The 26653-nt window shown below is 46.4% G+C and overlaps 1 protein-coding gene across 1 annotated transcript in view; it reads right to left on the bottom strand.

Moving 5' to 3' along the window:
* Window positions 1-316: 316 nt before the first annotated feature.
* The window catches only part of rem1 (RAS (RAD and GEM)-like GTP-binding 1), a 46202-nt gene continuing 19865 nt past the window's right edge, over window positions 317-26653 (bottom strand). Inside the window, exons 4-5 of the mRNA XM_086005821.1 lie at window positions 26423-26627; window positions 317-1180 (exon numbers count right to left, since the gene is read on the bottom strand). Coding sequence (XP_085861947.1) covers window positions 903-1180; window positions 26423-26627 — 483 coding nt within the window. The 3' untranslated portion in view covers window positions 317-902. The remainder of the gene's footprint in view (window positions 1181-26422; window positions 26628-26653) is intronic.

Raw genomic sequence — 26653 nt, 5'->3', positions numbered from 1 at the left:
CGGAGAGCTGGAATCCCTCACTGTGATTACACCCATGAGATAAGTAAAAAATAATATTTACACTATTAAAATGTGATCTACCATTAATCTAAACTAAAAAAAAAAATCGTAGAATCATAGAACTTTACGGCACAGAAGGAGGCCATTCGGCCCATCGTGTCCGTGCCGGAAGTATAAGGCTCTAATTCCCTAAAGTGTTATCTAAACTAGATATTCTGAGACAACATTTATTACGGATCTTATAACATCCCCAACCCCCCACCCCCACCCCCCCCAAAACAACACTTCAAAAACCAGACCCTGTAAACACTGCAGATATAAAGATACATCAACTTGGGTTTTAGTCTTTGGTATCAAGTGCAAGGACATTCATTGCATCAATTGGTAGGTAGGCTTTGGGTCTCAGTTACCCGCAGGACTCAGACTTATACCAAGCAGTAACGGGCTTAAGCAGAAGTCTACTAAAGGAAGTAACAAGGAAATATCTTCAATGTCTGAAAAGCGAAGGAGGACAAAGCCTTGTTTGCCCAAGCACGAATTGGCAGAATAGTCTCCGCAAATTACAATATACCGTTTTTGTTGTTGTTGTTGCTTGGTTCCTGTATCACCAATGTGATGTTGATAAATTCTTCCCCTTTTTAACACGGGGGAGGTTGGTGAAGATGTTGCCGAAATCCATCCTGTTGGCCACCATGACTCAAAGGTTCACCCATCTTTAGCAAGCCAGCTCCTCTCCACTGGGGTTAAGCAACCACCTGGTCACATGGTCACGGCCACTGACAAGAGACGCCAGATTGGGAATATAAATGAATGGAACTTGGTCCTGACTTAAATCGCTGGCCACAGTTACTGTCCCCCCCTGCCCCCCGCCCCAGTGGTGGCTGGTTTGCCAGGACTTCTATTTACAACACCGAAAGGTCGTGGCAGGATTTTGACCTGACTTTCAAGGCCATCTTCTTGTTGTTTTTGGCTGCAAACTTGTCCAAGAAGCGACGGGCTTTCTTTGTGACGCTTTCCCTCCTCTTGTGGCTGGCCATCCGCCTCTCGTTGGCTTCCTTGCTGTCCTTCCGCAGCCGTATCTGCCGCACGATGCCTTCGAAAAGTTCCTTCACATTGTGATGGAGGGCGGCGGAGGTCTCGATGAACTTGCAGTCGAACACCACGGCGCATGCTCGGCCCTCTGCAACAGAAAATAGAAAAGGTGGGGATCAGAGGAGCCGACCCTTTTTTGCTTTTTTTTGTTTCAAAGATAAAACAAAGATAAAATAAAACAAAAAAGGTGACTCAACCGTGGCTAACAAGGGAAATTAGGGATAGCATAAGATCCAAGGAGAGGACATATAAATTGGCCAGAAAAAGCAGCAAACCTGAGGATTGGGAGCAGTTTAGGATTCAGCAAAGGAGGACAAAGGGATTAATTAAGAGGGGGAAAATAGAGTATGAGAGTAAGCTTACAGGGAACATAAAAACTGACTGTAAAAGCTTTTATAGATATGTGAAGAGAAAAAGATTGGTGAAGTCAAGCATAGGTCCCTTGCAGTCAGAATCAGGGGAATTTATAATGGGGAACAAAGAAATGGCAGACCAATTAAATACATACTTTGGTTCTGTCTTCACAAAGGAGGACACAAATAACCTCCCAGAGATGTCGGGGATTATAGGATCTAATGAGAGGGAGGAACTGAATGAAATCAGTATTTGTAGGGAAATGGTGTTAGGGAAATTGATGGGATTGAAGGTCGATAAGTCCCGAGGGCCTGATAATCTACATCCTAGGGTACTTAAGGAAGTGGCCCGAGAAATAGTAGATGCATTGCTGGTCATCTTCCAAAATTCGATAGACTCTGGAACAGTTCCCATGGACTGGAGGGTAGCTAATGTTACCCCACTATTCAAAAAAGGTGGTAGAGAGAAAACGGGGAATTATAGACCGGTAAGCCTGACATCGGTAGTGGGGAAAATGCTCAAGTCCATTATAAAAGATGTAATAGCAGAGCACTTGGAAAACAGTGACAGGATCGGACAAAGTCAACATGGATTTACAAAAGGTAAATCGTGCTTGACTAATCTACTGGAATTTTTTGAGGATGTAACTGGTAGAATAGCTAAGGGAGAACCAGTCGATGTGGTGTATTTGGACTTTCAGAAGGCTTTCGATAAGGTCCCGCATAAGAGATTAGCTTGTAAGGTTAAAGCACAAGGGATTGGGGGCAAGGTACTGACTTGGATAGAGAACTGGTTGGCAGACAGGAAGCAAAGAGTTGGAATAAACGAGTCTTTTTCCGAGTGGCAGGCAGTGACTAGCGGGGTACCACAGGGATCGGTGCTAGGACCCCAGCTATTCACAATATATATTAATGATCTAGACGAGGGAACTAGATGTAATATCTTCAAGTTTGCAGACGACACAAAGCTTGGTGGGCGTGTGTGTTGTGAGGAGGATGCCGAGAAACTCCAGTATGGTTTGGACAGGTTGGGTGATTGGGCAGATGCATGGCAGTTGCAGTATAATGTGGATAAATGCGAGGTTATCCATTTTGGTGGCAAAAACAGGAAGGCAGATGATTATCTGAACGGCAATAGATTGGGAGAAGCGGAAGTGCAACAAGACCTGGGTGTTCTTGTGCACCAGTTGCTGAAGGTAAGCATACAGGTGCAGTAGGCGGTTAAGAAGGCAAATGGTATGTTGGTCTTCGTAGCGAGAGGGTTCGAGTACAGGAACAAGGATGTGTCGCTGCAGTTGTACAGGGCCTTGGTGAGACCACACCTTGAGTATTGTGTGCAGTTTTGGTTGCCTTATCTGAGGAAGGATGTTCTTGCCATGGAGGGAGTGCAGCGAAGATTCACCAGGCTGATACCTGGGATGGCAGGAATGACGTATGAGGAGAGATTGGGTCGATTGGGCTTTTACTCGCTGGAGTTTAGAAGAATGAGAGGGGATCTCATTGAAACTTATAAAATTCTAACAGGACTAGAAAGACTAGATGCAGGAAGGATGTTCCCGATGGCGGGGGAGTCCAGAACCAGGGGTCACAGTCTAAAGATAAGGGGTAAGCCATTTAGGACAGAGATGAGGAGGAATTTCTTCACCCAGAGAGTGGTGAACCTGTGGAATTCTCTACCACAGAAGGCAGTGGAGGTCAATTCATTAAATATATTCAAGAAGGAGTTGGATATATTTCTTAAGGCTAAAGGGATCAAGGGATATGGGGAGAAGGCAGGGACAGGGTACTGAGTTTGGATGATCAGCCATGATCTCGTTGAATGGCGGAGCAGGCTCGAGGGGCCGAATGGCCGACTCCTGCTCCTATCTTCTATATTTCTCAACGCTGTGTTGTGTTGGGTGAAATGTTCGAAGCCGCCGGTTTGTAGCCCAGTCAGTGCGTGGAGTGGGATTTGTAAGTAAGACGCACCACCGGGGAAAGGAGACGTTATCTACAATACCCTGCATCAGTCACGCCCCCCCCCTGCTGGCTGGAGGTATAGCTGGCAATTGATGCTAATACGATAGCAAAATACTGCAGATGCTGGAAATCCGAAACAACAACAGAAGACGCTGGAAAAACTCAGCAGGCCAGGCAACATCCGTGGAGAGAGAAACAGAGTCAATGTTTCGGGTCAAAACCCTTCTACAGAACTGAGACAAAAAGGCAGGAAATGAAACAGATTAAAAGGCAGTTTGGGGGCTGGGAAATGGGGGAGGGGATGAAAGAAGAGACATTAAGAGATATTCAAGGTGAGACGAGATGGTAATAGGGCAGGTAAAGAAACAGACAATGGCTCTAGATGAAGTGTGAAATGCGCTGGCAGAGTGAAAGACAGCTGCCATGTGGGAGAGAGAGAGAAAAGGAAACGTCACAAACCAAAAGTGTGGGTAAAAAATATGAAAATATAATAGTGGCCGAGATTATGATCTGAAATTGTTGATCCCTGCATCAGTCACACACCACCACCACCCCCCCCCCCCGCCCCCTTTGCTGGCTGGAGGTATTGCTGGCAATTGAATGAAGTCAGACTTGGGTGAAGTATTCAAAAAGGAGATGGATCGTGAAAGAAAAGAAAGATCTGCATTTATACAGCGCCTTTCACAACCACCGGCCATCCCAAAAGTGCTTTACAACCTATGAAGTACTTGTGAAGTGTAGTCACTGTTGTAATGTGGGAAATGCGGCAGCCAATTTGCACACAGCAAGCTCCCACAAACAGCAACGTGATAATGAACAGATAATCTGATTTTTAGTGATGTTGGCCAGGACACCGGGGAAGAACTCCCCTGTTCTTCTTCAAAATAGTACCGTGGGAACTTTAAACATGCAACTGAGAGGGGCAGACGGGGCCTCGGTTTAACGTCTCTTCCGAAAGACGACACCTCCGACAGTGCAGCACTCCCTCAGTAGAGTCATAGAGTCATAGAGTCATAGAGTTTTACAGCACAGAAAGAGGCCCTTCGGCCCATCGTGTCTGCGCCACCCATCCATCCCTGTCCAGTCTAATCCCATTTTCCAGCATTTGGTCTATAGCCTTGTATGCAATGGCATTTCAAGTGCTCATCCAAATGCTTCTTGAATGTTGTGAGGGTTCCTGCCTCTACCACCCTTTCAGGCATTGAGTTCCACATTCCAACCACCCTCTGGGTGAAAAAGTTCCTCCTCAAATCCCCTCTAAATCTCCTGCCCCTTACCCTGAATCTATGCCCCCTTGTTATTGACCCCCCTACTAAGGGGAAAAGTTCCTCTTTGTCTACCCTATCTATGCCCCTCATCATTTTGTACACCTCAATCAGGTCCCCCCTCAGACTTCTTTGCTCCAAGGAAAACAACCCCAGCCTGTTTAGTCTTTCTTCATAGCTGAGGCGCTCCATCCCAGGTAACATCCTGGTGAACCTTCTCTGCACCCTCTCCAAGGCAATCACATCCTTCCTATAGTGAGGCGACCAGAACTGCACACAGTACTCCAGCTGTGGCCTCACCAGCGTTTTGTACAGCTCCATCATAACCTCCCTGCTCTTATATTCTATGCCTCGGCTAATGAAGGCAAGTATCCCATATGCCTTTTTAACCACCTTATCTACCTGTTCCGCTGACTTCAGGGATCTATGTACATGTACACCAAGGTCCCTCTGACCCTCTGTACTTCCTAGGGTCCTACCACTCATTGTGTATTCCCTTGCCTTATTTGTCCGTCCAAAATGCATCACCTCGCACTTTTCAGGGTTAAATTCCATTTGCCACTTTTCCGCCCATCTGACCAACCCGTTTATATCGTCCTGTAGCCTGAGGCTTTCCTCCTCGCAATTTACCACCCCACCAATTTTCATGTCATCTGCGAACTTACTGATCATACCTTTCACATTCTCATCCAAATCATTTATGTAGATCACAAACAACAAGGGACCCAGCACCGATCCCTGAGGTACCCCACTGGGCACAGGCTTCCAGTCACAAAAGCAACCTTCGACCATCACCCTCTGCCTCCTGCCACTCAGCCAGTTTAGGATCCAACGCGCCAAGGCACCCTGGATCCCATGGGCTCTTACCTTCTTGACCAGTCTCCTATGCGGGACTTTGTCAAAAGCTTTACTGAAGTCCATGTAAACCACATCCACAGCATTTCCCTCATCCACCCCCCTAGTCACCCCCTCGAAAAATTCAATCAGATTTGTCAGACATGATTTACCCTTGACAAAGCCATGCTGACTATCCCCGATTAATCCTTGCCTCTCCAAGTGGAGACTAATTTTGTCCCTCAGAATTTTTTCCAATAATTTCCCTACCACAGATGTTAGGCTCACTGGCCTGTAATTCCCTGGTTTATCCCTGCTACCCTTCTTGTATAATGGTACTACATTAGCTGTTCTCCAGTCCTCTGGTACATCCCCTGTGGCCAGAGAGGTTCTGAAAATTTGTGTCAGAGCCCCTGCAATCTCTTCCTTTGCCTCCCACAGCAGCCTGGGATACATCTCGTCCGGGCCTGGGGATTTATCCACTTTTTGGCCTGCTAAAACCGCTAGCACCTCCTCCCTCTCGATGCGAATATGTTCAAGTATGTCACAGTCCCCTTGCCCGATTTCTATGTCTGCATCGTCTTTCTCCATAGTGAACACAGATGCAAAAAATTCATTTAAAACCCCGCCTACATCATCTGGCTCTACACACAGATTGCCACTTTGGTCCCTAATGGGCCCTACCCTTTCCCTGGTTATCCCCTTGCCCTTAATATACTTATAAAACATCTTAGGATTTTCCTTTATTTTGCTCGCCAGTATTATTTCATGGCCCCTCCTCGCCCTCCTAATTTCTTTTTTAAGTATGCCCCTGCACTTTTTATACTCCTCTAGGGCTTCTTCCGTCTTTAGTCTTTTGTAACTGCCAAAAGCCCCCCTTTTATTTCTAATGCATTTTTGTATATCCCTTGTCATCCAAGGTTCCCTTTGCTTGTTGGTCCCACCCTTGACCTTTACAGGAACATGTTGGCGTTGTACTCTCTCTATTTCCCTTCTGAAAGTCTCCCACTGTTTTGATGTGGATTTTCCTATAAGTAGCTGCTCCCAGTCCACTTTGGCCAGATCCTGCCTTATCATATTAAAATCGGCCTTCCCCCAATTTAGAACCCTTATTTCCGGGCCGTCTTTGTCTTTTTCCATGACCACCTTAAATCTCACCGAATTATGGTCACTGTCGCCAAAATGCTCTCCTACTGATACTTCCACCACTTGCCCGGCTACATTCCCCAGAATTAGGTCCAGTACCGCCCCCTCTCTTGTAGGACTTTCTACATGTTGGCTCAAAAAGCTCTCCTGGATGCACTTTAAGAATTCTGCACTCTCTAAGCCTTTCACACTCTGACTATCCCAATTTATATTGGGGAAGTTGAAATCCCCCACTATTATTACCCTATTATTTTCGCACTTCTCTGAGATTTGCCTACATATCTGTTCCTCTATCTCCCCCTGACTGTTTGGGGGCCTATAGTACACTCCCAGCAAAGTGCTTGCCCCCTTTTTGTTTTTAAGTTCTACCCATATGGCCTCATTAGAGGAACCCGCTAATATATCGTCCCTCCTTACAGCAGTAATTGACTCCTTAATTAATATTGCAACACCCCCTCCCCTTTTACACCCCCCTCTGTCTCGCCTGAAGATTCTATACCCCGGAATATTGAGCTGCCAGTCCTGACCCTCCCTCAACCATGTCTCCGTGATAGCAACAATATCGTACTCCCATGTGTTCAACAACAACTTCAGTTCATCCACCTTATTTGTAAGACTCCTTGCATTAAAATATATGCCTTCCAGCCCTGCCATATTCCCTTTTGCCTTCACATATTTGCTCTGCCTTCCCAGCTGTCTTGTTTTTTCCTCTGTATTTGGCTGTAAATCACCCCCTACTATAGCTCCACTCTGTACCCCATCCCCCTGCCAAGTTAGTTTAAACCCCCCCCAGCAGTGCTAGCAAACCTCCCCGCAAGGATATTGGTTCCCCTCTGGTTCAGGTGTAAACCGTTCGACTTGTACAAGTCCCACCTTTCCCAGAAGCAGACCCAGTGATCCAGGAAACTAAAGCCCTCCCCCCTGTACCATCCCTTTAGCCACGCATTCATCTGTTCTATCTTCCTATTCCTATACCCACTAGCACGTGGCACCGGGAGTAATCCAGAGATTACAACCTTTGAGGTCCTGTTCTTTAATCCTTCACCTAGCTCCCTAAATTCTTGCTGCAGGACCTCATCCCTCTTTTTACCTATGTCGTTGGTCCCAATGTGGATCACGACCTCTGGCTGTTCACCCTCCCCCTCCAGAATGCCCTGCAGCCGCTCAGTGATATCCTTGACCCTGGCACCAGGGAGGCAACAAACCATCCTGGATTCACGTCTACGCCCACAGAAACGCCTATCTGTTCCCCTTACTATAGAATCCCCTACCACTATTGCTCTCCCACTCTTTTTCCCCCCTTCCTGGGCAGCAGGAGCACCCCCAGTGCCAGGAAGTTGGCTGCTGCTGCCTTCCCCTGGTGAGTCATCCCTCTCAACAGTATCCAAAGCGGTATACTTGTTTGAGAGGGGAATGGTCACAGGGGTTTTCTGCACTACCTGCCTACTTCTATTGCTCCGCCTGATGGTCACCCCTTTCCTTTCTTCCTGTGCAAACCTTCCCTGCGGTGTGACCAACTCACTAAACATGCTATCCACGACCCTCTCAGCATCGTGAATGCTCCACAACCCATCCACCCGCATCTCCAGCGCCTCAATGCGGTCTGCTAGTAGCTGCAGATGGATGCATTTCCTGCACACGTGGTCATCAGGGGCAGTGTCCCTGAATTCCCACATGGAGCAAGAGGAGCACATCACGGGGCTGGGCTCTCCTGGCATGACTTACCCTTTAATTAATTTAAATTAATTTACTATCACCAATTTAAGATATCTCTAAGGCGCTTGTATAGTCTACCACAGTCCCTGCTACACCAGAAAAGACCCTAGTAACTATAAACTACAGAGTTTAAGTTTAAAAAAGAGAAATACTCACCAACCAATCACTCACCTGCTCCCTGGTGACGTCACAAACTGATTACTTTTTACCTCTCTCCCCGCTGCTGAGTTGGTAAGCCTCGCTGCTTGCGCCGGTTTTTAAGCCGGGCTCCTCCTCCGCTGCTGCTCTCCCCCGAACTGGTCGGGCCTCTGCCTTCACGCCGGTTTTTAAGCACTGGCACTGGGAGTGTCAGCCTAGATTTTTGTGCTCAAGTCTCTGGAGTGGGACTGTGAACCCACAGCCGTCTGACCCAGAGGCGAGAGTGCTGCCCACTGAGCCACGGCTGGCACTCTGGAGGAGTGTAGGAGTGGCATAGAGGGATATCGACTGTACCATGGTACGAGAAATGTGAAAATGAGCCTTTCGAAATGGGGGCTTCAATGATATTCCTGTTCCTACTTTATGTAAAATAGTGAACATGGAAAATGTCAGGTAATCTGGAGAGTTTAATAGGCTATGATAAAATCAAGGCATTCTGATAATATCAAAAATCTCTAACAGCAAAGAAGATGCCATTTACCATTCAGTGGGGGTCATTTTTTTGTGTGCGATAGTATAAAACAGGTGAAAGCGAATCGGCAGCCCATTTTACATCTCTCCCGATTTTTATTTACTTTGTATTCGTTCACGGGATGTGGGTGTCGCTGGCAAGGCCGGCATTTATTGCCCATCCCTAATTGCCCTCGAGAAGGTGGTGGTGAGCCACCTTCTTGAACCGCTGCAGTCCGTGCGGTCTCACCAACCAAGGTAAACAATCGAGGTCCGTAGTTTAGGCCACAACAGGGCAGAGAGAAGACAATGTAAGTGAAGAATTAATGGTTGAGTGACTTCAGGACATGTTTTTTTTAGAAGTTTGTAAACTATAGGAGAGGGGATGGCTGAGGGAAGTGAGGAGATCCAGATTTGAGGTTCAGGCGATGAAGTGATGAGTCTTGATTTCTTTTTTTATATTAATTCATGGGATGTGGGCGTCGTTGGCAAGGCCAGCATTTATTGCCCATCCCTAATTGCCCTTGAGGTGGTGGTGGTGAGCCACCTTCTTGAACCGCTGCAGTCCGTGTGGTGAAGGTGCTCCCACAGTGCTGTTAGGGAGGGAGTTCCAGGATTTTGACCCAGCGACGATGAAGGACCGGCGATATATTTCTAAGTCAGGATGGTGTGTGACTTGGAGGGGAAGTCAATGATTTTATTTTATCGCACAAAGTCAAAATTACCCCCAATGAGCCCAATTGGAAAAAAAAATCATAATTAATAATTGGGGCAAGTGATTTAACATAGAAGATAGGAGCAGGAGTAGGCCATTCGGCCCCTCGAGCCTGTTCCGCCATTTAATGAGATCATGGCTGATCATCCAAATTCAGTACCCTGTCCCTGCTTTCTCCCCATATCCCTTGATCCCTTTAGCCTTAAGAAATATATCTAACTCCTTCTTGAATATATTTAATGAATTGGCCTCTACTGCTTTCTGTGGTAGAGAATTCTACAGGTTCACCACTCTCTGATCGAAGAAATTCCTCCTCATCTCAGTCCTAAATGGCTTACCCCTTATATTTAGACTGTGACCCCTGGTTCTGGACTCCCTCGCCATCGGGAACATCCTCCCTGCATCTAGTCTGTCTAGTCCTGTGAGAATTTTATAAGTTTCAATGAGATCCCCTCTCATTCTTCTAAACTGTAGCGAATATAAGCCTAATCGACTCAATCTCTCTTCATACATCATTCCTGCCATCCCAGGTATCAGTCTGGTGAATCTTCGCTGCACTCCCTCCATGACAAGAGCATCCTTCCACAGATAAGGCGACCAAAACTGCACACAATACTCAAGGTGTGGTCTCACCAAGGCCCTGTACAACTGCAGCAAGACATCCTTGCTCCTGTACTCAAACCCTCTCGCTATGAAGGTCAACATACCATTTGTTATCACTCAGATGGACTCGGACACTGGCACATTTTCACTGCCTCTAGAACTTTTATTGCAATAATTATGATGCTCCTGTGGGAAATTGTGCCACGTACGGTAACTGAATAGGTTTTCAGATTTGTTATGGGAACGCCGTGCAGCGCCAAATCACTTGCCCTGGTTCTTGATCGCGACTTGTGCTTTGGCACTAAGCACAATTATATCCTTGCTTAAAAATGCGATGTGCTAATTGGTGTCTCAAAAATATTAAAGCGGTGAAGACACAACAACAACTTGAAAAAAATGACACACATGCGCAATCAGAAATACACGGATGCCAATCCGAAGGAGGAGATATTAGGAGGGGAGGTGGGTTTTAAGGAGGGCCTTGATGGAAGAGGGGGACCTGGAGAGGCGGAGGGGCTGAGGCAGGGAATTCCAGAGCGTGGGACCTCGGTGGCTGGAGACACGGCCACCAGTGGTGGAGTGAAGCGGAGGGAAGACGTACAAAAGGGCCAGAGATGGGTGAGCGGAAAGTTTGGGCGGGATGGAGGGAGTTGCAGAGATAGGGAGGGGAACGAGGCCACAAAGGGATTTCAGCACAAGGATGAGAATTTTAAACTGGTGGCGTTGGGGGACCAGGAGCCAATGCAGGTCAACAAGGAGAGTAGGTGAGAAGGACTTGGTACGGGATAGAATACAGGCAGCAGAGCTTTGGATGAGCTGAGGTTTTCAGAGGGTTTAAGATGGGAGCCCAGCCGGGAGAGCGTTGGAATAGACAAGTCTGTAGATTACAAAGGCATGACTCATACACACGCATGTCGCCCTTTCAACAGCTCTCTCGATTGTGCATTTGAAGGACACTGACAAAGGAATGTGCCCATTTCTCTCAAGTTAGGGACTTTAAAAAACATTTTCTTTTGAGTGTAACAGTGACTAATGTATATTCCTGTGATACATTTCATTTTATGTCAGTAGAAAAATCTCCTCTGCAAACCGACCTTCAAACAATATCTGAAAATAAACCAGAAAATGCTGGGAACGCAGAGCAAGTCCAAAGAGAAAGACAAAAGATGACTTAATGTTTTGTGGGGGAAAGAAAAAGAAATAACTTGCATTTATATAGCGCCTTTCACAACCTCAAGCAGGAAGGATGTTCCCGATGGCGGGGGAGTCCAGAACCAGGGGTCACAGTCTAAGGATAAGGGGTAAACCATTTAGGACAGAGATGAGGAGGAATTTCTTCACCCAGAGAGTGGTGAACCTGTGGAATTCTCTACCACAGAAGGAAGTAGAGGCCAATTCATTAAATATATTCAAGAAGGAGTTGGATATATTTCTTAAGGCTAAAGGGATCAAGGGATATGGGGAGAAGGCAGGGACAGGGTACTGAATTTGGATGATCAGCCATGATCTCATTAAATGGTGGAGCAGGCTCGAGGGGCCGAATGGCCTACTCCTGCTCCTATCTTCTATGTTTCAAACCGTTCTAAAGGAGCCCATGAAGTACTTTTTGGAGTATAGTCACTGTTGTAATGTAAGAAACGCAGCAGCCAATTTGCGCACAGCAAGCTCCCACAAACAGCAGTGTGATGATGATTTATCTCATGTGATGTTGGTTGAGGGATAAATGTTGGCCAGGACACCGGGGAGAACTCCCCTGCTGCTCTTCTTCTGAAATAGTGGCCGTGGGATCTTTTACATCCACCTGAGAGGGCCGGGGGGGGGGAGGGAGGTGGTGCTCGGATTAACGCCTCATTCGAACGACGGCACCTCCGACAGTGCAGCGCTCCCTCAGGTGCTGCACTGGGAGTGTCAGCCTGGAGAGTTTGTGCTCAAGTTTCGCTGGGGTGGGACTTGAACCCACAACCTTCTTGAGGTGAGCGTGCTACACGCTGAGCCACAACATCCAGGATAAGAAGGAAGAGATAGAAATGCGAGAATGCTTGATGCGCCACCCTGAACGACATATTAAAAAAGAAATAAACGAAACATCCCATATGCTGCATGAAACCAGTCAGATAATGAACGGCCTCTCCTTCAAAATTGGTCTGCATAACTTCAAACCCCAAGCATAGTCCTGACATTAATGGTCACTTTTCTTTGTTCAGTAATCCTTGTTTGCAAAACTTCCAGCTCTTTGAGGGAAAGCTGAGCTTAAGATTCTCTGTTTAAATTCCTGGTTTATGATGTCAATAAAAGAGCAACCGCACTGCTTCCAGCCAAGAGCTTGAAGCCTCCCAGCTAGAATCAGACTATTTTTATCAATCTGGGTTCAGGGAGCATCCACGTTACTTACAAATGGAAAAGTTCAGCACTTGTGAGCAAGAGAGGTTCAAACGGTGGCATCGAGCTTCTGCTGGACCATATCTATGTAGATAGATGTTCTTGTGTAGTGTGAGAAAAGGCCACAGTTGAAGATCAATAAACCAATAACTAGTGACGTAAGGAAACTATCAGGCACTTGGTCTAAGCATTAAACAAAGCTTTAAGATTCACCAGACTGATACCTGGGGTGGCAGGAATGACGTATGAGGAGAGATTGGGTCGATTAGGTTTATACTCGCTGGAGTTTAGAAGAATGAGAGGGGATCTCATTGAAACTTATAAAATTCTAACTGGACTAGACAGACTAGATGCAGGAAGGGTGTTCCCGATGGCGGGGGAGTCCAGAACCAGGGGTCACAGTCTAAGGATAAGGAGTAAGCCATTTAAGACAGAGATTGTTACGTCCGTGTGTAATTGAGACACGGACTGCAGGAGTTGGTTATAACAGGTGTTTACTGAGTGGAGACAAAACTGGAACTACTATACAAAGTTACTCTACAGGCTTATATACAGGGGTGGTCACTACTGGTACTGCAGTATACAGGGGCTGCAGAATATAGTTCCTTCTTCAAAGTACATACACTACAATTCCTCCCCTTTTAGCTAAACAGTACATAACATTCGATTAATAATTGAATAACATATTTACAATTACAGTTGCTATATACATTAGCTGAAGTTAAGCAATTATAAATTCAGTCTTTGAGGAGGCTTCCTGATTCTGTCTGGATAACGCCTCTTTGGGGTATCAGGTTCTTCTGGCAAAGTTGATTCGGGATCAACGTCGTTGTTTGGTTCGTCTGCTTCCAATATCACCGATTCTGAGGTAGATGCAATTGATACTTCGGTTTCATCACCAGGTGTATCGGATCGTGGTGTGGATTTGACGTTTTCCAGTGACTCTAGAATCTGGTCAGCATGGCGTCTTACAATGCTCTCTCCAACGTCCACGGTATACATTAGAGGTCCTTGCCGTGTGCAGATCGTTCCTGGCCGCCATTTCTCTGTGCGGTAGTCCCGGGCCAAAACTGGTTGACCTATCTTAAAACTCCTGGTCGGCCTTTCATTCATATTCTGAAACTGTCTGTTCTCCACATCTCTTCTGATGTTTGGCTTAACCAAATCCAAGTGGCATCTTAGTCTTCGATTGAAGAACATCATGGCTGGAGTTTGGTTGGTAACCGCATGTGTCGCATTCCAGTAGGCAAACAAGAAGTTATCCACCTTGTGTTGTAGGGGTATGTCTTCATTACACATTGCCTTGATAGCCTTCTTGAATGTTTGAACGAACCTCTCAGCCAATCCATTGGTGGCTGGATGATATGGGGCGGATGTGTAATGCTTAACACCATTGTTCTTTAAGAACCTCCGGAACTCTTCAGACACAAACTGTGGTCCATTGTCGGAGCAAATCTGTTCAGGCAGCCCATTTCTGGCGAATATGGTTCGTAAGACTGTGATAGTTTTTTCTGTGGTGGTTGAGGACATTTTTATTACCTCTGGCCACTTTGAATGTGCATCCACCGCAATTAAAAACATCGAGTCCATAAATGGACCAGCAAAATCAATGTGCACCCTTTGCCATGGGGATGAGGGCCACTCCCATGGATGTAGAGGGGCTTGTGGTGGGGCGTTTTGGACCTTCTGGCATCCTGTACAGCTCTTGGTCATCTCTTCGATTTCTCTATCGATTCCCGGCCACCACACAAACGCTCTGGCTAAGTTCTTCATTTTTACCCCTCCCAGATGACCCTCATGAAGCTCATTGAGCACTCTATCCTTCAATTTGGGTGGAATTACTACTCTGGATCCACACATCAAGGTTCCTCGGCACACTGACAGCCGTTCTCTTCTCGGCGAGAATGCTGGCAACAGTGGTTCGCCATGTGCTGGCCATCCCTTCACCATTAAATCATAGACCCTGGAGAGTGTCGGGTCATTCCGTGTTTCCTTTTCTATGTTTGCATTCGTCACAGGGAGACATTCGACTATGGTCGAGTGGAATATCTCCACTGGATCCACTGCAAGTTCTTCTTCCACCGTCGGCAACGGTAGGCACGACAATCCATCAGCATTCCCATGCTGTTTAGTTCCTTTGTACTTGATGTCATATTGGTGTGCCCCTAGGAAAAGGGACCACCTCTGTAGCCATTGTGCTGTCATTATCGGGAGGCCCTTCTGAGGGTTGAAAATGGAGACAAGAGGTTGATGATCAGTTAGTAGAGTAAATTTCTGACCGTGCAGGTAGTGATTGAACTTCTTCACCCCCCACACCAGGCTGAGGGCCTCTCTGTCAATCTGGGCGTAGTTACGCTCGGCTGAAGTTAACGAGCGTGACGCAAAAGCTATCGGCCTCTCTGAACCATCAAGGAATTTATGTGACAGTACCGCTCCAATGCCGTAGGGAGACGCATCACACGCCAGTCTTATCGGTAGTGATGGGTTGTAGTGAGCCAATACTTCTCTTGAAGTGATTAGGTCTTTACTCTTCTGAAAGGCCCGCTTACATTCATCGCTCCATTTCCATGCTACTCCGGTTTGTAGTAGGGCATTCAGTGGGTGCAGAATTGTGGACAAATTCGGCAAAAACTTATGGTAGTAATTCACCAATCCGAGGAATGACCTCAGTTGCGACACATTTTCAGGCGCTGGAGCCTTAACTACCGCTTCAATTTTGTCAGGGGACTTATGTAACCCCTCTTCATCAATCACATGGCCACAATACGATATCTGTTTCTTAAAAAACTCGCTCTTGGGGCGATTGGCTCGTAGCCCATGTTCTCTTAGTCTAGTGAGCACCTGCTCTAGGTTGGCAAGGTGTTCACTGTCATTTTCACCTGTCACTAGGATGTTGTCCAAGTAACACTGAGTCCCCGGAATCCCTTGCAGGACTTGTTCCATCACTCTTTGCCATATCGCCGGAGCTGATGCTACTCCGAATACTAGTCGATTATACTGGTAAATACCTTTGTAAGTGTTTATCGTGAGATACTTCCTAGAGGATTCTTCAACCTTCATCTGCAAATATGCTTGTGCTAGGTCAATTTTTGTAAAACGCTTCCCTCCAGATAGTGAGGCGAAAATATCTTCTATCCTCGGGAGAGGATACTGTACTGTGTGAAGGACTGGGTTCACCGTCACCTTGAAGTCCCCAGAGATGCGAACCTTCCTTGGCTCCTCAGACATATTGTTTAACGTTTTCTTCATGAGAGGAACGATGGGTGTCACCCACTCGCTTCAGTCTACCTTAGGTAACATGCCTGCATTCTCCAGATTCTCCAGCTCTGCCTCGACGGCTGGGCGAATTGCATACGGTACCGGTCTTGCTTTGAAAAACTTGGGAATTGCATTCTCTTCTATTTTTATCGAGGCGGTTACGCCTTTAAGAGTTCCCAGTTCTTGTTGAAATACCTCTTTAGCGTTAGCTAAGATTTTTGACAATCGTCCAGGTGTGACGTCGTCATCCTTTTTACCAGCCACAGTCAGTGCCTGAATGGAGTGCCAGTCTAAACTTATCTTTCTGATCCATTCACGTCCCAATAACGGTGGTCCACCATCTTGCAGTATGTACAGATACAATTTCTGTATTTCCTTGCCATTGTATTCGACAGGCACCCTTATTTTCCCTCTGGGGTATACTTTCTGCCCTGTATACGTCTTCAAGACAACGGATGTGTCTTTCAAGGGTATGTGTGAGAATAACCGCTCGTAGTCTCGTCGATTCATGACGGTCAGGGCTGATCCTGTATCCAATTCCATTTTGACTTGGGACCCTGCTATCGTGAGGGTGACCCAAATGGTTCGGTGATCCTCTTTTGCGATTACGTTGTGAAGTTTGAGACAGCTTAGTCTCTTGTTTCCGGATTCACTATCGCTTTTCTGGTCTTCGGAACTACTGTCCGTCATCTTTTGTACTTTCCTGTACTGTTCCTTAGTAGTCTTTTTGTTGTCGTTAGTCTTCTTCCCGGACCTGCAAACTCGTGCAATGTGTCTCATCTTTCCGCATTGCCTGCATATTTTGTCCTTGGACCAGCAGTCCTTCTGGTTATGGGTTGTTCTGCCGCAGCGATAACATTTTGCAAATCCCCGTGTCATTTCATGGGTGCCGTATTCCTGTGGATTTTGCTGTATTTCCGCAGCTCCCCTTGCTGCTGCTTCGTACGATACTGCCACGCTGAAAGCCTTATCTAGCGTCAGCTCTTTCTCTGAGAGTAACCTCTTCTGGGTTCCTTCACTCAGGAGGCCACAGACAAATTTGTCCCGTAGGGTATCTGCCAGTCCTGCTCCGAACTGGCAGTGCTTTGATAGCTTGCGTAGTTCCGTAAGGTAATCAGCATTGCTCTCATCTTTATGCTGGTTTCTCTTGTGGAATTTAAATCTTTCTGCTATCAGCAGCGGTGTAGGATTTAGGTGTTCCTGTAGGATATCAACAATTTCATTAAAACTCTTCGCCATCGGTTTGGCTGGAGTGATCAGGTTCCGCAATAGGCCGTACGTTCTGGCGCCCATTAAGTTTAGTAGTACCGATGCCTTTTTCTCATCGGCTACTTCATTTGCCTTGCAATATACTTCGACTCTTTCCACATACGTGGTCCAGTCTTCTATTGCATTATCGAAGGCAGTGATATTGCCAGTCTTCGGCATCTTGGAGATCTAAGATGGCGCCTCCCGTGCTTTGCCTTCTTCCCCGATTGAACAAAATGGCGTCTCCCGCGCTTTGCCTTCTTCCCCGCTGGATTAAGATGGCGCCTCCCGCGCTTTCTGTCTTCTCCGCTGCTGCTAGCGCTGTTGCTGGCGTTTTTATGCCTTGATGGTGACGCCCTATGGTCTTCGCGCACTTCCCCCCCGCGCTGCTGCTAACGCCGCTCTCTGCGGTCCCTGTGGCAAACTGCAGCTCCTCGCGGCTTTCTGCGCTTCTAATTTCTTTTATTTTAATTACTGTTCCCGTCGTCAGAGCAAACCCTACGGGACACTTTCCTCCCTCTTCTTGGGTCTGTACGCTGCCCGGCTTCGTAGCACCGGCCGCGCCCTGTGTGCTCCACCCTCTCTCTCTCTCTCCTCTTCCCGACAACGCTGCTCGGCCCCATTGAAAAGCCACCCGATCGAGCTCTAGCCCGCCGCAGCCCAGGAAGGATCAGTGTACTACCTGCCACCAGCCCGATTAGCTGGAACACCATTGACAGGATAACCAAGCCCCGCTCGCGACAGCCTCTCCTGCAAATCTTCGAATTCGATGAATCAGAGGCGGTTGCCCATGGTCGACGCCTGTTTCTTCTGTTTGTTTTTTTTTCTTTTCTTCCTTCTGGCCTCGACCTCTAACAACTTCGCTTCAGGGATGGATCCCCATGAGGTGGTGCAGAACTGTAGGTAAGTTCGGATCTGTTTGTCGCCAGTGTTACGTCCGTGTGTAATTGAGACATGGACTGCAGGAGTTGGTTATAACAGGTGTTTACTGAGTGGAGACAAAACTGGAACTACTATACAAAGTTACTACACAGGCTTATATACAGGGGTGGTCACTACTGGCACTGCAGTATACAGGGGCTGCAGAATATAGTTCCTTCTTCAAAGTACATACACTACAGAGTTGAGGAGGAATTTCTTCACCCAGAGAGTGGTGAACCTGTGGAATTCTCTACCACACAAGGCAGTTGAGGCCAATTCATTAAATATATTCAAGAAGGAGTTAGATATATTTCTTAATGCTAAAGGGATCAAGGGATATGGGGAGAAAGCAGGGACTGGGTACTGAATTTGGATGATCAGCCATGATCTCATTAAATGGCGGAGCAGGCTCGAGGGGCCGAATGGCGTACTCCTGCTCCTATCTTCTATGTTTCTATGTTTCTATGTAATCAACTGTTTTACAACATGGAGATCTAGTTGTGTCCTTCACTAGTTCCTGTTAAGAATGTCCTGCGCAAGCTGGGCCCGTGCCCGAGTATTTATACTCTCCCTGGACAGCGCCACCCATAGGCTGCTCAATATTATTTCATAAGTCTTTCTTTCATGAATGACTGATTCATGTCAACTAGGTTTTCAAAAAATGTTTGGCTTGGACCAAGATATCTATAAAGTGCAGAGGGAATACATTTCAAAACTTTTGTATTGTGGCACATTTAATCATAGGTCCAGCCACCCAGTCAGCACTCTATATCAAAGACATTAAAACACGACTCTGGGTGAAAGTGGATTGAGTGTATTTAGTGAATAATTGGGAAGTATTTGGTGTTTGCCTCATTCAGTGGGTGTGAGTGGGAAATGGTCGACCAACTGGGGTTCTACACAACAGGGTGGAGATCAAGTCCATTGAAATAAAAAAAAAACATTCTCGGAATGTGGGCGTCGCTGGCAATTTATTGCCCGTCGCTCGTTGCCCTGAGGAGGAGGAGGCGGGTTTTTCATCAACCGAGTGGCTTGCTGGGTCTCTTCAGAGGGTAGGTAAGAGTCAACCACGTTGGTGTGGGACTGGAGTCACGTGTAGATCGGACCAGGTAAAGGACAGCAGGTGTCCTTCCTCTAAGGGACACTTGTGAACCAGTTGGGTTTTTACGACAGTCCAACAGCTTTATTGTCACTTTTATTGATACCAACTTTTTAACAATTGAATTCAAATTCTCAAACTGCCATGGTGAGATTTGAACTTGCGTTCTACTGGATTATTAGCCCATGTCTGTTGAGCTACTAGCCCAGGAACATGACCACTGCACTATCGTACCCTAAATCCTATGCAATAGAAGTGATAGGTGAAGGGGTTGGGTCCATTGGAGATCTGTACAATGGGAGTGAGTAGTGAAGGGATGCGGTCAATTAAAACCCTGCAATGGAGTTCAGCTGCCTGGGCCCTAAGCTCTGGAACGCCCTCCCTAAACATCTCCGCCTCTCCGCCTCTCTCTCATTCTTTAAGACGCTCCTTAAAACCTACCCCTCTGACCAAGCTTTTGGTCCTAATATCTCTTTATGTGGCTCGATGTCAAATTCTGTTTGATAATTGCTCCTTGGAATGTTTTACTATGTTAAAGGCCCTATGTAAATACAAGTTGTTGTTGTTTTAAATGGGAAGTGGATTCATTTAATGGAATTCCATACATTGGGAGTGAGTAGGAAGGGGTTTGTTCCATTGAATCCTATACAATGGGAGTGAGTAGGAAGGGGTTAGTCCCATTGAATTCTATACAATGGGAGTGAGTGGGAAGGGGTTAGTCCCATTGAATTCTATACAATGGGAGTGAGTAGGAAGGGGTTTGTTCCATTGAATTCTATACAATGGGAGTGAGTGGGAAGGGGTTAGTCCCATTGAATTCTATACAATGGGAGTGAGTAGGAAGGGGTTAGTTCCATTGAATTCTATACAATGGGAGTGAGTAGGAAGGGGTTTGTTCCATTGAATCCTATACAATGGAAGTGAGTAGGAAGGGGTTAGTTCCATTGAATTCTATACAATGAGAGTGAGTAGGAAGGGGTTTATTCCATTGAATTCTATACAATGGGAGTGAGTAGGGAGGGGTTTGTTCCATTGAATGCTATACAATGGGAGTGAGTAGGAAGGGGTTAGTTCCAATGAATCCTATACAATGGGAGTGAGTAGGAAGGGGTTTATTCCATTGAATTCTATACAATGAGAGTGAGTAGGAAGGGGTTAGTTCCATTGAATTCTATACAATGAGAGTGAGTAGGAAGGGGTTTATTCCATTGAATTCTATACAATGGGAGTGAGTAGGAAGGGGTTAGTTCCATTGAATGTTATACAATGGGAGTGAGTAGGAAGGGGTTAGTTTCATTGAATCCTATACAATGGGAGTGAGTAGGAAGGGGTTTGTTCCATTGAATGTTATACAATGGGAGTGAGTAGGAAGGGGTTAGTTCCATTGAATCCTATACAATGGGAGTGAGTAGGAAGGGGTTTGTTCCATTGAATGTTATACAATGGGAGTGAGTAGGAAGGGGTTTGTTCCATTGAATTCCATACAATGGGAGTGAGTGGGAAGGGGTTAGTTCCATTGAATTCTCTACAATGGGAGTGAGTAGGAAGGGATTAGTTCCATAGAATGTTATACAATGGGAGTGAGTAGGAAGGGGTTTGTTCCATTGAATTCCATACAATGGGAGTGAGTGGGAAGGGGTTTGTTCCATTGAATTCTCTACCACGGGAGTGAGTAGGAAGGGGTTAGTTCCATTGAATTCTCTACAATGGGAGTGAGTAGGAAGGGTGTGATAATAATAATAACTTCCGGGAAGTTATGTCATCACTTCCTGTGAACTGTGAACTATGAACTATGAACTGTGTACATACCTCACTTCCTGTCATATGTCACTTCCTGTTGGACTGGTATAAATACTGGTCTGTTCAGTATTGTAAGAGGCTTCTACCAGAGGCATGGTAAAGACCTCTCTTGTATATAGTGTGTTTATAGCTTACTTTAAAGTTACTTGATGGTAAGACTCCTTTTTCTTACATCAATTTAAGTAACTTAATATTTACACTCACAAATACTAGACCTTCGGACAAACTCGGAGTTAAGGATCCAGGGAACCACCCATCATGGAGAGAATCCTTAGACCTATTTGTCTGGACTTGGACCCGAATACACCAGCAGCTGGCAGGGTATGGAAGCATTGGTACCGTACTTTTGAGAATTTTCTGGATGAATGTAAAGCGGATGCTCCTACTAAACTGAGGATACTTATCAATTATGTGACCCCAAAAGTGTTTGAATATGTTGATGAATGGGATAATTACGATGAGGTGATTCGGGCACTTAAGAAACTGTATGCCAAGACCCCAAATGAGGTCTATGCTAGACATCTACTGGCCACAGCCCAACAAGGGCCAGGGGAATCAATTGACGAATTCCTGCAAGAACTTCGCAGGCTCAGCATAGATTGTAACTTTCAGGCAGCCTCAGCTGAGCTGTACCATCAAGAATGATTCGTGATGCTTTCATCTGCGGGATTGCCTCTCTATTTATACACCAGCGTCTACTAGAAAGTAAAACACTTGAGCTACAAAAATCTTTTGACCTAGCTTGTTCTCTGGATTTGGCAAAGAGAAATGCAGACCTCTATCAGCTGCCCAGATCTCGATCTGCTGCTGTAGCTGCAACCAGACAATTCAAGCGGTCTCAGGTGAACCCTATCATGGGGGAATCTAATTCTGATAATTCTGATGAAGAAGAGGAGGATGACCCCACTTTAGCAGCCTCTTGGCAATCTAGGAAGGAGTGCTTCTTTTGTGGAGATGCTTTTCACCCTAGGAAAACCTGCCCTGCTCGCAATGCAATCTGCAGTTATTGCAAAAAAAAAGGACACTTTGCTAAAGTTTGCCTATCAAGGGCCCCTACGAGGGCCAATCCAGCTAAGGCCTACCGAACTGCCCCAATTAGGGCCTATCAAGATGCTCCAGCTAGGACCTATCAAGCTTCCTCTCGAGCTCTCTCCCGAAGAAGCACACCGAGAGTTTTAGCCACTCTCTGTGCAACGACAGCAATTACAGCTGCTTGCCCACAGAACCTGTCTCATGCAGCCACAAAAATTTCAATTAAAGGGCATACCTTAGATGCCGTAATTGACTCAGGAAGTACTGATAGTTTCATTAAGGAACAGATTGTTGCGAAATTGAAACTACATGTCTTCCCATCGGACCAGGCAATTGCGATGGCTCAGTCATCACTTAATACCAGAATCTCCGGCTTTTGTGTTGTTGATATGACACTTCATGGTCGTATGTATCCCTCCACCCGACTTTCGGTGCTGAAGGACTTATGTAGTGATCTCCTCTTAGGGCTGGACTTCCAAAAACAGCATAAGAAACTCACCATTGAGTTTGGTGGATCCAAACCCGGACTTACTATTTCTAATATACCATCTAAATTACCGTTTTGTGCATTGTCAGCAGCTTCACTTGATGAACCCTCATTATTTGCCAGTATTCCGCCTCAATGCAAACCAATAATAACGAAATCACGGCGCTTTAATCAGGAAGACCAATCTTTTATTGCGGCTGAAATCTCTCGACTTCTAGCAGAGGATATCATCGAACCATGTTCGTCGCCCTGGCGGGCTCAAGTCGTCATTGTCAAGAACCCTCTAAAACCTCACAAACAGCGACTATGCATCGATTATTCGCAAACCATCAATCAATATACCAACTTGGACGCCTACCCATTGCCACGCATTGATGATATGGTTAATAAACTGGCCGAATACAAAGTGTTCTCAACTTACGATTTAAAAAGTGCCTATCATCAGGTACCCTTGAAGGTCTCAGATAAGCAGTACACAGCCTTTGAGGCTAATGGACGGCTGTACCAATTTCGTCGCCTCCCATTCGGGGTTACTAATGGAGTGGCTGTCTTCCAACGGGCAATGGATGGCCTGGTTAAGCAGGAAAACCTAAGGGACACTTTTCCCTATCTTGATAACATTACCATTGCAGGTCACGATCAACAGGAACACGACGCCAACCTCCAAAAATTTCGGGATGCCCTCCATCGCCGTAATTTGACCCTGAATGAATCCAAATCTGTTGAGTCGCAACCGACCATCAACATCCTTGGCTACTGCGTAGGCAATGGTATCATTAAGCCAGACCCAGAAAGACTTCGCCCGCTCCAAGAGCTCCCGTCACCTAAGAATCCGGCTTCTTTACGTCGGGCTCTCGGTCTGTTTGCATACTACGCTAAATGGATTCCTCATTTTTCGGACAAAATCCAACCCTTGCTGCATGCTAGATCATTTCCACTGGGAACAGCGGCTGTTGCAGCCTTTAACCTTCTCAAAAAACAGTTGGAGAAAGCGGCTCTTCACTCCATCGATGAGAATCTCCCTTTCGTGGTTGAATGTGATGCCTCGGAGGTGGCGATCTCGGCTACTCTGAATCAGGAAGGTCGTCCTGTAGCATTTATGTCCAGGACCTTACAAGGTGCCGAGCTACATTATCCTCCGGTTGAGAAAGAAGCCACAGCCATCATAGAGGCAGTACGGAAGTGGAACCATTTTCTAGCTTGCCAGCACTTTACATTGATCACAGACCAACGATCAGTCGCCTTCATGCTCGATAATCAAAAACGAACCAAAATTAAGAATAATAAAATACAACTTTGGAGGATGGAACTGGCCTCTTTTGGTTATACCATTCTCTATCGGCCTGGCAAGGAGAATGTGGCCCCGGACACACTCACACGGGCATTCTGCTCCACTATGTCATCCTCTACTCTCATGGATGTCCACAATGGATTGTGTCATCCTAGCGTTACGCGCATGCTACATTTCGTACGATCACGGAATCTCCCTTTTTCCACTGGAGATGTAAAGAAAATATGCTCAGAATGCCGGCTTTGTGCGGAATTAAAACCTCAGTTCTTCCGCCCCTCAGATGGTATACTCATACATGCAACCCAACCGATGCAACGACTTAGCATCGATTTTAAGGGCCCAGTGCCCTCTTCAACTCGGAACACATATTTGCTCACCATGATCGACGAATATTCACGTTTTCCGTTTGCCTTCCCCTGCTCCAATATGCTGGCGTCCACAGTAATCTGCTGCCTTGAGCAGGTATTTTCTCTCTGTGGCATGCCGGCTTATATTCACTCAGATCGGGGTCCATCCTTTATGTCAAGGGAACTCAAGGACTACCTCTCAGAACGGGGAATTGCTACAAGCAAAATAACACCATACCATCCCATCGGAAATGGGCAGGTAGAGAGGTATAACGGTATCATCTGGAATTCCGTACGTCTCGCTTTAAGATCTCGGGGCCTACCAGACCAGCAATGGGAAACAGTGCTTCCGGATGCATTGCACTCTATACGGTCCCTGCTTTCTACAGCCACAAATACTACATCTCATGAGCGGTTCTTTGGATTCCAGCGTCGCTCATCTCATGGGACATCACTCCCGTCATGGCTAACTACTCCTGGACCTGTATTACTCCGAAGATACGTTCGGACGTCTAAAAATGACCCTCGCATAGACGAGGTCGAACTAACCGATGCCAACCCCACCTATGCAAACATACGATATTCCGACGGCCGAGAATCTACCGTATCATTACGGGATCTGGCTCCCTGCCCACCAGGACCTAGTGGGACATTGGGTAATGGCTTTTCACCAGGAAACTCTTGGGACCTATCGGGTACCCCTCTCCAGGATCCTGATCGGACACCAACTAGCTTGGTGCCGGTAGAACCCCGTACTCAAGGTTGCGACCCTCCCAGTACCGTGCATGAAAGTACTGATCCGCCACAGACCAGCTCTGCACCTCCCTCTGAACAGAGGCAGTCCGACTTTGAACCTATTGGGGATCGTACTCGAAGCCATGATCTCCCCGACCCTTCACAGGGCAATCCAGGCCACACAGACTCTGACCAATGGCCAACCGCATGTAAGCGGACCAGCGACCCTCTACGACGGGAATCCAAACGGGTGCGACTCTTCCTTGTTCGGCGGCTGCGGACCAAAAGGTAGACCACAGCCTCCTAATCCTGCAGGAGGGAAGAATGTGATAATAATAATAACTTCCGGGAAGTTATGTCATCACTTCCTGTGAACTGTGAACTATGAACTGTGTACATACCTCACTTCCTGTCATATGTCACTTCCTGTTGGACTGGTATAAATACTGGTCTGTTCAGTATTGTAAGAGGCTTCTACCAGAGGCATGGTAAAGACCTCTCTTGTATATAGTGTGTTTATAGCTTACTTTAAAGTTACTTGATGGTAAGACTCCTTTTTCTTACATCAAAGGGGTTAGTTCCATTGAATTCTATACAATGGGAGTGAGTAGGAAGGGGTTAGTTCCATTGAATTCTATACAATGGGAGTGAGTAGGAAGGGGTTAGTTCCATTGAATCCTATACAATGGGAGTGAGACGGAAGGGTTTTTTTCCACTGAATTCTATACAATGGGAGTGAGTAGGAAGGGGTTATTTCCATTGAATTCTCTACAATGGGAGTGAGTAGGAAGGGGTTAGTTCCATTGAATTCTATACAATGGGAGTGAGTAGGAAGGGGTTAGTTCCATTGAATTCTATACAATGGGAGTGAGTGGGAAGGGGTTAGTTCCATTGAATTCTCTACAATGGGAGTGAGTAGGAAGGGGTTTGTTCCATTCAATTCTATACAATGGGAGTGAGTAGGAAGGGGTTTGTTCCATTGAATTCTATACAATGGGAGTGAGTGGGAAGGGGTTAGTTCCATTGAATTCTCTACAATGGGAGTGAGTAGGAAGGGGTTAGTTCCATTCAATTCTATACAATGGGAGTGAGTAGGAAGAGGTTAGTTCCATTGAATTCTCTACAATGGGAGTGAGTAGGAAGGGGTTTGTTCCATTGAATTCCATACAATGGGAGTGAGTAGGAAGGGGTTCGTTCCATTGAATGTTATACAATGGGAGTGAGTAGGAAGGGGTTAGTTCCATTGAATTCTATACGATGGGAGTAAATGGGACAGGATTGAATCCATTGGAACTCTATACAATTGGAATAAATGGGAAGTGGCGATACAATCACAGTTGTATAGTTTAATCAAATTACGCTTGGACCATGAATGTATCTAGAGTTGACTGGATTTTGCCAAGGGTTGAGTTGAGATGAGACGGGGCAGTGCACACCTCGTCAGCACTGGTGACTGCTCTGTGTCTCAGCGCCCAGGCCAGATGTACAACTTACCCTCAACCGAGACCTCGCGACTCCGAACCAAGTCGCTCTTGTTCCCCACTAAGATGATGGGGATGTTTTCAGCTTGCCTCATCCTCCGCAGCTGAATGCGGAGCTCTGACGCGCTTTCGAAACTGGCACGGTTGGTGATGGAGTAGACGATAATATAGGCGTTGCCCACCTGCATGCAGTAATCCTGAACCCACGGCTCGTCATCCTGCAGAGAGAGAAAGAAAAAGGCGG

Source organism: Somniosus microcephalus, chromosome 13, assembly GCF_052327205.1.
Source record: "Somniosus microcephalus isolate GS21.2 chromosome 13, FLI_Smic_1.0, whole genome shotgun sequence".
Taxonomy (NCBI): domain Eukaryota; kingdom Metazoa; phylum Chordata; class Chondrichthyes; order Squaliformes; family Somniosidae; genus Somniosus; species Somniosus microcephalus.
Note: the sequence above shows the minus strand (reverse complement) of the source record. Positions and strands in the feature narration are given on the sequence as shown.